Source organism: Helianthus annuus, chromosome 5 (genome assembly GCF_002127325.2).
Source record: "Helianthus annuus cultivar XRQ/B chromosome 5, HanXRQr2.0-SUNRISE, whole genome shotgun sequence".
NCBI lineage: Eukaryota > Viridiplantae > Streptophyta > Magnoliopsida > Asterales > Asteraceae > Helianthus > Helianthus annuus.
This window is the reverse complement of record NC_035437.2, coordinates 26,077,543-26,089,198: the sequence shown is the minus strand read 5'-3', so window position 1 is coordinate 26,089,198 and position 11,656 is coordinate 26,077,543. Positions and strand designations below refer to the sequence as shown.

At 39.4% G+C, this 11,656-nt stretch overlaps 2 protein-coding genes across 2 annotated transcripts; both read right to left on the bottom strand.

Annotated features, from left to right (window-relative positions):
- Positions 1 to 1,026: 1,026 nt before the first annotated feature.
- On the bottom strand, positions 1,027 to 1,917 carry LOC110942849. The gene is made up of 2 exons (XM_022184611.1): positions 1,626 to 1,917; positions 1,027 to 1,421 (listed from the first exon to the last, which is right to left on the bottom strand). The coding sequence occupies exons 1-2, from the start codon at positions 1,915 to 1,917 to the stop codon at positions 1,027 to 1,029; spliced, it is 687 nt and encodes a 228-aa protein (XP_022040303.1).
- A 7,246-nt stretch (positions 1,918 to 9,163) lies between these two features.
- On the bottom strand, positions 9,164 to 10,054 carry LOC110942848. The gene is made up of 2 exons (XM_022184610.1): positions 9,763 to 10,054; positions 9,164 to 9,558 (listed from the first exon to the last, which is right to left on the bottom strand). The coding sequence occupies exons 1-2, from the start codon at positions 10,052 to 10,054 to the stop codon at positions 9,164 to 9,166; spliced, it is 687 nt and encodes a 228-aa protein (XP_022040302.1).
- Between the last annotated feature and the right edge of the window lie 1,602 nt (positions 10,055 to 11,656).

Here is an 11,656-nt window from a genome sequence, read left to right as displayed (position 1 = left end):
CCAGTCTAGCTGATGTCATTTCCCCTATTTGCACCAAAACTCATTCTTAATTTTTCAATGTTTTTGACATTTTCAAATTTTCTATTTTTTTTTAAATTTTTCTCCCCCTAAAATCAAAATATGTTTCAATTTTTATTTTCTGAGAAAATTCGAAACAAACTGTACAAAGTTGACAACTTGATGAGAATCGCATTAATTCTCCATCCACATGGCGTAAACAATCAGAACTCCCCCTCACAACAAACTATTTTCCCATAATGATTTCAAAACACTTAAGTTTGTTTTAATCAGAATGGTTTTTCCGGAAAATAAGTTTAGTTGTTTTTACCTTTTGTAAAATTGGGGATCCAATCATAACATTGTTTTATCAATCTTCTGAATAATAGTCAACTCAAGTTCAATTTAATGACCTTGATTTAACCACTTGTAAGATCAACCGGTTCTCATTCTGAACCACTTTTAACAACCACAAACATACAACCACTTGTAGATTTAGCAATTAAGCTTTTCAAACCTGTTTTTCAACCAATTACCATCTTTTATAGGTTGAATTCTCAAGGTGCCGATTCCTACTCCTCGCTTACAAACCTGGGAGTTCCGGCAAGTCCTACAAATGCACCAACAGTGGCGGCCCGCCAGCACGATATAAATTTCCAAAAAAAACACAAAGTTAGGTGTTTTTATATTTGTGGGCTACAGACATGGCTTCTGGCGGCCGCGAGAAATATCTGAAGTGGGTGGCGGCCCGCCACCACGATATATAATTCCGAAAAATTTGAGTTTTCCTTTTTTTTTTCAACCCATCAAAAATCACCCAAAATTTTTCTAAGTATAAAATCTCACCTGGAACCTTAATTTCTCTCGCAATTTCCTGCAAATCCTCGGTAATGTACTCCTGCAAATGACTCAAAACACAAACAAGGACCCGAAAAACTACGAAAAACAACTGTTAGCTACTAAAAATTACGAAAAATAAATGAAGATACAAACGATACAAAATATACACTTGGGTTTTCACCCAAAACATTAGTTGGCGGCTTTAGGTGGGATTTCGAGAGGAGTTTCCTCCCTCTCGTTCTTGTTTATCGCTCCTCCAATGTAATGTTTCAAACGATGGCCGTTCACCTTCCAACTACGGCCATCCGTCTCATCCATGATCTCCACCGCTCCATGCGGAAACACATAATGAACCATATACGGTCCCGACCACTTCGATTTCAATTTACCCGCAAAGAGCTTCAACCTTGAATTATAAAGAAGCACTTTGTCGCCTTTGCTAAACTCCTTCACTTTTCTCAACTTCTTATCATGTAACACCTTCGTTTTCTCCTTGATTCCCAACGATCTAGCATACGTCGTATCCCTAAGCTCCTCAAGCTCATGAATTTGAAAGAATCGCTTCCTAGCGGCTTCGGTCAAGTCTAAATTAACGGATTTCAATGCCTAAAGCGCTCTACGCTCTAACTCTACGGGAAGGTGACAAGGTTTTCCGTAGACGATCATGAAAGGTGTAGTTCCTAAGGGTGTCTTGTAGGCGGTTCTAAACGCCCACAATGCATTGTCTAGCTTGTCGGACCAATCCTTCCTATTTTTACCAACTGTTTTCTCTAAGATTCATTTAATACCGCAATTCGCATTCTCCACTTGTCCACTTGTTTGTGGATGATATGCGGTAGACAAACGATGAGTGACACCGTAGCGTGCAAGCAATTTCTCCATCAATGCATTGCAAAAGTGAGTGCCACGGTCACTAATTAAGGCTTTAGGTGTACCGAATCGGGAGAAGAGCTTCTTAAGAAATTTCAACACTACCTGGGCTTCATTTGTGGGAAGAGCTTGAGCCTTAACCCATTTAGACACGTAGTCAATCGCCACGAGTATGTAACGGTTTCCTTTGGAGTTTGGGAAAGGTCCCATGAAATCGATGCCCCAAACGTCAAAAACCTCTACTACTTGTATGGGTTTTGAGGCATCTCATCTTTGGCGGAAATACTGCCGGTTCGTTGACATGCATCACACATCTTCACGAACTCAACGGCATCTCTAAGTACGGTAGGCCAATAAAAACCGCAATCGAGTACCTTTTGGGTGGTCTTGTGTGCACCATGATGTCCTCCCGTGTGGCCTTCATGCACATGTTTTATGATATTCCACCCCTCCTATCTCGACACACAACGTCTAAGTATTCTATCTCCTCCTATCCTAAAGAGAAAAGGATCGTCCCAAACATACTTTCTCGCCTCGCTAATGAATCGCTTCCTTTGTTCTGTAGACATCCCTCTCACAACATTGCCACTAGAGAGATAATTCGCTAAGTCGCAAAACCATGGCAATCCTTCTTTCTCGGCCTCAACAAACTCTATAGACTCATGAGGGAACGTGTCTCCAATCTCCTCCTCACGAATCTCTTCTCTCTTGGGATCCTCTAGACGCGATAAATGATCATGGAGGTTATCGATGATAATATGGTGGGTGTAGGGGTTTATCGGCGACTGATAGTGGAGAAATAGGTCGAAGAGAAGAAAATTTAGGGTTTTAAAAAAATTCTCGGCGTCGGATGTGTGCTCTGGCGGGCCGCTAGAACATCAGGTGGTGGGTGGCGAGGCGCCACCGAGTGAGAAAGGATCGAAAAAACACCTTACGTGCTGGCGGCCGCGAGTAGCAGGAGAGGTGGGTGGCTGTAGGATCGTTTTCAGATCTGACGAGTCGTTCAGAAGAGTGCTTAGACAGAATCAGAGGCGGAATTCATTGATTCGGTCTTCGCTCAGCTTGATTTCACTATTTTATGTCTCGTTTATTGATTAATCAACTGTTTACAAGCTCTGGAGACAAATTGGCAGGGCTTCGCCTAACCAAACAAGACCAACACCCGTTCCACTTACAGATTCGCTCAAGCTACCTATTTATAGCCTCCATGGTTCGCTTATAAGACCAGCTTGGTTCGCTTATATGGACATGTCCATATAAGCGAACCTCATATGGTCAAATAAGCGGATCTCCTCACAAATAAGCCATATAAGCGAACCTAACATTCTAAACACGTACAATCTCATGATTTCTTGTACAATGAGCCCTAAAATAATATTCTAAGACTAAGAGTTGATCCAAGACGAAATCAATAGATGAAATGCACCAACAGATTCCCCCTCAGATGTTGATGGAGTCGTTCATCAACTCTTTGGCTGCTTCCTACCTGTAATTCTTTAGTCTTGATCAATGTCTAGGCTCTTCAATGTTGGTCTTCTTCAGGAAATCTCCTGGAATTATGTACCCAGATCTTTCTCTGGCTCTAACTTTCATCAGACTCCCCCTATCATCATGCTGGGATCGCCGTTCGGAAATCGTTATCACCATTGAAATCAACTCCTGGCTTTATCAGTTTAAACTTCTTCTCAGGTTCTGATGTATCTCCTGGCTTTCCGTAGCAACAGGATCAGAAACCTGCACAACTCAAACAATCTATCACAAACAAACACAATTGCGATTCAACTTAATGAATCAACTGATCATTTAAGAATATTCAAGAATTTTTCACATTTAACAATTTATTAAACTTTCCAAAATCTGATTAACCATTTCAAAACACTTTAACCAAGCCTCTGATCATCATGTTTAGCCTTTGAAATTTTGAATTTCAGCTCTTCAACATCAGTTGTCGAAAATCTTTTTGGATTTTTCAAATATGAAACACAAATGCAACGACAGAAATTAAAATGCAGAAATGAAATATATACAAACATATTTTTGTGAGTTCGTGCAAGAGGATCATATCAGCTGCTGACTAAACACTAGCACCGTTAAGCTGTTAATTCATTTTAAGCTTTTAAACAGTTCGCGTTGATTGTCGATATATTGATCCACTTAAATTCTCACAAAATGTTCAACTCGTTCGGAATACAGATTTAGTGTTTTAGAACTTAAAACATCTACATGTGTCCCACCTCAGTATATACTCCCGTATCCAGACCCCAGTATTCAGTCTTATAGGTGAGTATACCACAGCTGATATCTCAGGTCGATAGAGCTCAGGTCGATACTTCCGTATACGCAAAGAGATGACGGCTTCGACTTTAAGGTGGGTCCCCTTTAGAGGATCTTTTTTACAACAGCAAAGATTATCAATTTTATTGTTTAATCAGATTGCTGAGGGCTAGCTTATATTTCAAAGCTTTTTGCAGAAAGTATTATCCAGGGACTAGGTCAGTACTTCCATACAGCAGAAGTCCCGGGATAATACCCCAGATATCATTGAGCATAAAGACCTAGTATCTCAGAATACGGGACCCTTCAAACTAGATTTCAAGGGTTACCTATATATCCTGGAGGTGTTCCCCACGTAGACGTAAGTGAAATTTATGTTTATATCCCAAACTGATCTACTAATTCTGTGAAAACCTACCGACACATCTTTAGCGAGACTGCTTAATTGCATTTATACATTACAAATCTTTAGCGTACTGTGCCAGTCTAGCTGATGTCATTTCCCCTATTTGCACCAAAACTCATTCTTAATTTTTCAATGTTTTTGACATTTTCAAATTTTCTATTTTTTTTTAAATTTTTCTCCCCCTAAAATCAAAATATGTTTCAATTTTTATTTTCTGAGAAAATTCGAAACAAACTGTACAAAGTTGACAACTTGATGAGAATCGCATTAATTCTCCATCCACATGGCGTAAACAATCAGAACTCCCCCTCACAACAAACTATTTTCCCATAATGATTTCAAAACACTTAAGTTTGTTTTAATCAGAATGGTTTTTCCGGAAAATAAGTTTAGTTGTTTTTACCTTTTGTAAAATTGGGGATCCAATCATAACATTGTTTTATCAATCTTCTGAATAATAGTCAACTCAAGTTCAATTTAATGACCTTGATTTAACCACTTGTAAGATCAACCGGTTCTCATTCTGAACCACTTTTAACAACCACAAACATACAACCACTTGTAGATTTAGCAATTAAGCTTTTCAAACCTGTTTTTCAACCAATTACCATCTTTTATAGGTTGAATTCTCAAGGTGCCGATTCCTACTCCTCGCTTACAAACCTGGGAGTTCCGGCAAGTCCTACAAAACCTCAAACACAGATTAAGAAGGATGCCGATTCATGATCCACGATACCAATTTGGGATCTCCGACAAGTCAGGTTTTTCATTTAAACAGATTCACCCAAGCCTGACGGTCCTTGAGTGATTTCGAATTCTTATTCAACAATGGTGGAAAATTTGCATCATCCATTGTTAAACCAGAATTCTCCTTTTTTACCTCAACCAATGGCTCCTCTGGCTTCGACGAACCAGAATCATTGCCTGCAGGTGGCTTGTCTGACTTTGACCTGTCAGATTCATCGCCGACCATTTTCTTCTTCCTCTTTTCCTCTTTTGTCCTCAGATTTGTATCTGATGAATTCATCTTGCTTGACTTAGCAACTGAGGGAGTTGATTCATCAGAACTTTTATTCTTTCCAACGGATGAACCCGAGGACAAAATCTTCTCTAGATATTCTCGAGCTTTCTTCCTCTTCTTCCTCAGTCGGTCTTTCTGCCCCTGTGAAAGCTTCACTTTCGTCTGTTGAACTTTCTGTTCTTGAACTTTTGGTTTTTCAACTTTTGGTTCTTGAACTTTCAGTTCTTTGGGCATGACCTTGACTGGAATTCTTGCCACTTTCTGAGAATTAACCCTCAATCTTTCATTCGATCTCCTTGGGCAATCTCTGGTAATGTGACCTTTGATGTTGCAGTTAAAGCACCTCCTGGTCTCATAACTCCAATACTGGCAGTTAACAGCAATGTGTCCGTGATATCCGCAGCTGTAACACACTCTGTTATCGTACCAATCACCATTTTGAGTCCAAACGCTCAGATCAAAGCATTGTTTGGCTTGGTGATATTCCTTTCTCAAATTTGCTGAATTTGGCTTTGAAGCACTGTGGTCCAACCTGCACCACTTATTACTAACAATTTTTTAGTTTTCATTTTTTATTTTTTGTAATTTTTCATTGCGATTGGATGATCGATCTGATGAACTTTTATTATCTTTTTGCTTCTGTTCCACTTTCTTCTTCAAAGGTTTTTGCTTAGAGCACTCTCCCTTTTCAGTCGATTGTAGAACAGTTTTCTGAAATTTTTCTTTTAATTTCAAAAACAATTTTTGTTTTTCTAATTTTTCATATACATCATCAGATTTCTCATCGCAATTTTCAACTTTGACATTGTCAAAGTTTGTGACATCGTCACTTATTGGAACTGAATTGATTGGTTTTGGACAAGGAAACTTCAAACTGTCTGATGTAGTCCCAAAACCTATCAATTTCTTCTCAAGTTCATCAATCTTGCTTCTGAAACTTTTAGCTTCATTTTCAAGCTGATAAATTTTAACAAGATGAGACTTGATTGAATCTGCATTCTCATTTTTCAAATTTTCAAGAACAGACCTTTCATTTTCCAAAACTTTTATCTGTTCTTGAAGTTTTGATTCATTTGCTTTCAGATTTTTATTTTCAAGCTTAATCCAGAAATCCTCATCTTCTGACGATTTCTTTTTGCTTTCAAACTCTTTTTCTAACTCTTTGATTTTCTTTCTAGCACATTCATTTTCTTTTTCAAGTTTAATAATTTTCTGAAGATGGGAATTGATCAATTTTTGCTTTTCAATGTTGTTTTGACTAAAAACATTTCTCCCATCTTCAAGAATTTTCATTTGATTTTGAAATTCTTTTTCACTTCTTGATTTTTCAATTTCAAAAAGCTTCATTTTCTCTTCAAAAACTTTTTCTTTTTCTTTTAACTTCTTGTTTTCAAATGTCAAACTGTTCAAATTACTTAACAGTTTGTCATTTTCAACCTTCAGTTTCTCACAATTTTCTTTCAAAATAAGAATCTGCGTATCATCAGCCTGCTTCACATCTTCTAACTTCTTAACTTCCAATGTCAAACTTTCCGCATCCTTCAAAAGTTTGTCATTTTCAGTCTTGAAGCTGCCACATTTTGAGCACACTGATGCAGAACATGAAGATCCAGACTCTACAGATTCCTCATTCTTTGGAGTATCCTTTGTTTCCATCTTGTATGTTCCTGCACGAAAGAGTTTAACAAAATCAAAAGGATTCATACTATCATCAATATAACATTTCCTTTTGATATCATATTTCAGAGTACTCTTTGTTGCAAGAAATCCACAAATTCTTTTATCAACTTCAATAAGTACATCCAACTCCAATTTATTTAAATTCTTTTCCATTACGTTCAAAAAGTCCCTCCTTTTCTTATCTTCCTTACGAAACTCTGCATTAACCTCATTAAAGAACTGATGTGGATAAAGCTCTTGAAAAAAATCTTTCCTTTTTAGCTCAACCATGAATTCATCCCATTTAGCAGGTAATGCAGTTGTCAATTTCGATATTAGTTCATCATTTGACCTTCTAATACCCTTTCTCCACATATTGTCCGTTAAAATTTTAAACCGTGTTTCTATCTCATTCAACGTTTCATCCTTTTGACATATGAATAGTTCAAAACTTTTAGCCCAAATATCTGAACTCACATTTCTATAATCGGTATCCATATTTTTCATATACCAATTATTAAAATCTTCAAGCTTATTGTTTTCTTGTTCATCAAACCTCAATGCCATTTTGCAAATATTCCCGACAAATCTTTGTTAATCACAAAAGCGAAACAGTAATGATCAAATGAGCGAATCTAATCAGGTCCACAAAAGCGAACCAACAATTGTTCAAATAAGCGAACCGGTCGAGCGAATCAGAACCGGTTGAACGGACCTACCTTTTGAGCTTATGAGCGAACCGGAAACAATACCTAAAAGCGAACCAGATTGATGTACCCAAGAGCGAACCTGACAAATACCCTAAAAGCGAACCAGAAATAAACTCCCAAAAAGCGAACCAGTTCAACAACCCAAAGAGCGAACCTGAAAGATGTACTCTAGAGCGAAACTAGGTGCAATTTAGAGCGGACCTGTATCTAAAAGCGGATCTGTTTGAGTGAACCTAGGTGCTATTTGGAGCGAACCTACTACAAAGTGTCCAAATAAGCGAACCTATTCTCAGTCTGAATAAGCGAACCTCAGTTCGAAGCAATCTTGACCCATTTTTAGTCCGTAATTTGGTCCAAAATTTTCCAGGATTTGTCTATGTTCAATAACACTCAATCTGTGAACTTTTGGTCCAATTTTATCCGGTAAAACTCCCTGAACTGATGAAAGAAGGTGTAGAAAACAGAATTTTGAGCGAAAATCAATCTAAACGATAAGAACTCTTCCTCCTGAGCTCTGATACCACTTGTAGGATCGTTTTCAAATCCGACGAGTCGTTCAGAAGAGTGCTTAGACAGAATCAGAGGCGGAATTCATTGATTCGGTCTTCGCTCAGCTTGATTTCACTATTTTATGTCTCGTTTATTGATTAATCAACTGTTTACAAGCTCTGGAGACAAATTGGCAGGGCTTCGCCTAACCAAACAAGACCAACACCCGTTCCACTTACAGATTCGCTCAAGCTACATATTTATAGCCTCCATGGTTCGCTTATAAGACCAGCTTGGTTCGCTTATATGGACATGTCCATATAAGCGAACCTCATATGGTCAAATAAGCGGATCTCCTCACAAATAAGCCATATAAGCGAACCTAACATTCTAAACACGTACAATCTCATGATTTCTCGTACAATGAGCCCTAAAATAATATTCTAAGACTAAGACTTGATCCAAGACGAAATCAACAGATGAAATGCACCAACAGTGGCGGCCCGCCAGCACGATATAAATTTCCAAAAAAAACACAAAGTTAGGTGTTTTTATATTTGTGGGCTACAGACATGGCTTCTGGCGGCCGCGAGAAATATCTGAAGTGGGTGGCGGCCCGCCACCACGATATATAATTCCGAAAAATTTGAGTTTTCCTTTTTTTTTTCAACCCATCAAAAATCACCCAAAATTTTTCTAAGTATAAAATCTCACCTGGAACCTTAATTTCTCTCGCAATTTCCTGCAAATCCTCGGTAATGTACTCCTGCAAATGACTCAAAACACAAACAAGGACCCGAAAAACTACGAAAAACAACTGTTAGCTACTAAAAATTACGAAAAATAAATGAAGATACAAACGATACAAAATATACACTTGGGTTTTCACCCAAAACATTAGTTGGCGGCTTTAGGTGGGATTTCGAGAGGAGTTTCCTCCCTCTCGTTCTTGTTTATCGCTCCTCCAATGTAATGTTTCAAACGATGGCCGTTCACCTTCCAACTACGGCCATCCGTCTCATCCATGATCTCCACCGCTCCATGCGGAAACACATAATGAACCATATACGGTCCCGACCACTTCGATTTCAATTTACCCGCAAAGAGCTTCAACCTTGAATTATAAAGAAGCACTTTGTCGCCTTTGCTAAACTCCTTCACTTTTCTCAACTTCTTATCATGTAACACCTTCGTTTTCTCCTTGATTCCCAACGATCTAGCATACGTCGTATCCCTAAGCTCCTCAAGCTCATGAATTTGAAAGAATCGCTTCCTAGCGGCTTCGGTCAAGTCTAAATTAACGGATTTCAATGCCTAAAGCGCTCTACGCTCTAACTCTACGGGAAGGTGACAAGGTTTTCCGTAGACGATCATGAAAGGTGTAGTTCCTAAGGGTGTCTTGTAGGCGGTTCTAAACGCCCACAATGCATTGTCTAGCTTGTCGGACCAATCCTTCCTATTTTTACCAACTGTTTTCTCTAAGATTCATTTAATACCGCAATTCGCATTCTCCACTTGTCCACTTGTTTGTGGATGATATGCGGTAGACAAACGATGAGTGACACCGTAGCGTGCAAGCAATTTCTCCATCAATGCATTGCAAAAGTGAGTGCCACGGTCACTAATTAAGGCTTTAGGTGTACCGAATCGGGAGAAGAGCTTCTTAAGAAATTTCAACACTACCTGGGCTTCATTTGTGGGAAGAGCTTGAGCCTTAACCCATTTAGACACGTAGTCAATCGCCACGAGTATGTAACGGTTTCCTTTGGAGTTTGGGAAAGGTCCCATGAAATCGATGCCCCAAACGTCAAAAACCTCTACTACTTGTATGGGTTTTGAGGCATCTCATCTTTGGCGGAAATACTGCCGGTTCGTTGACATGCATCACACATCTTCACGAACTCAACGGCATCTCTAAGTACGGTAGGCCAATAAAAACCGCAATCGAGTACCTTTTGGGTGGTCTTGTGTGCACCATGATGTCCTCCCGTGTGGCCTTCATGCACATGTTTTATGATATTCCACCCCTCCTATCTCGACACACAACGTCTAAGTATTCTATCTCCTCCTATCCTAAAGAGAAAAGGATCGTCCCAAACATACTTTCTCGCCTCGCTAATGAATCGCTTCCTTTGTTCTGTAGACATCCCTCTCACAACATTGCCACTAGAGAGATAATTCGCTAAGTCGCAAAACCATGGCAATCCTTCTTTCTCGGCCTCAACAAACTCTATAGACTCATGAGGGAACGTGTCTCCAATCTCCTCCTCACGAATCTCTTCTCTCTTGGGATCCTCTAGACGCGATAAATGATCGGCCGCCACATTCTCGTCCCCTCTCTTGTCCCTAATCTCAATATCGAACTCGCTAAGCAAAAGAATCCACCGAATGAGTCGGGGTTTAGCATCTTTCTTTTGGAAAAGAAAGCGCAACGCGGAATGATCGGTGAAGACTATAGTCTTGGAAAGAACTAGGTACGAGCGGAATTTATCAAAAGTGAAAACTACGGCTAGAAGTTCTTTTTCCGTGGTAATGTAGTTTTCTTGAGCATCATTGAGCGTTTTGCTCGCGTAGTAGATGGGGTGGAAGTGCTTATCCTTTCTTTGTCCTAATACCGCTCCAACGGCATAGTCACTCGCATCTCACATTAGCTCAAACGGTAAGCTCCAGTCGGGCGAGATAAGAATAGGTGCACTAACCAACTGTTCCTTCAAGAAGTTGAAGGCTTTAAGACACTCCTCGTCGAAGACGAATGGAACATCTTTCTCTAGCAAACGGGTCATGGGGCGGGTGATTTTTGAGAAATCCCTAATAAAGCGTCTATAGAAGCCCGCATGCCCTAGAAAACTCCTAATCGACTTCACACTCGTGGGCGGAGGTAACCTACTAATGGTATCTATTTTCGCACGATCTACCTCAATACCCTCCCTAGAGATCTTATTCCCTAACACAATACCTTCCGTCACCATGAAGTGAGACTTCTCCCAGTTTAGCATAAGCTTCGTCTCCACACACCGCTTCAACATCCTCTCCAAGTTCTTCAAACACGCATCGAAAGAGTCACCATAAACTGAAAAATCGTCCATGAAAACCTCCATGGAACTCTCTATCATATCCTAAAATATGGCGACCATTGTGAGTACAGGATCGGATCGTAAACGATCATTAGATCTGCGATGAATTCGATTTAACGTGCGGAAACCGTTAAATCGAACCGTAATCTTGCGCGAAGACGTAATTAAACAACATTTTATTATGTAACAACGACAACCGTACAGAGTTTCGACTTGATCTCTACAAAGAACACTCAAAATCTAATCAACGTGATGTAATCGGAGTGTTTAGATGAAGATCTGATCAACTTGTGCTTGAAGGATATGAACGGTTATG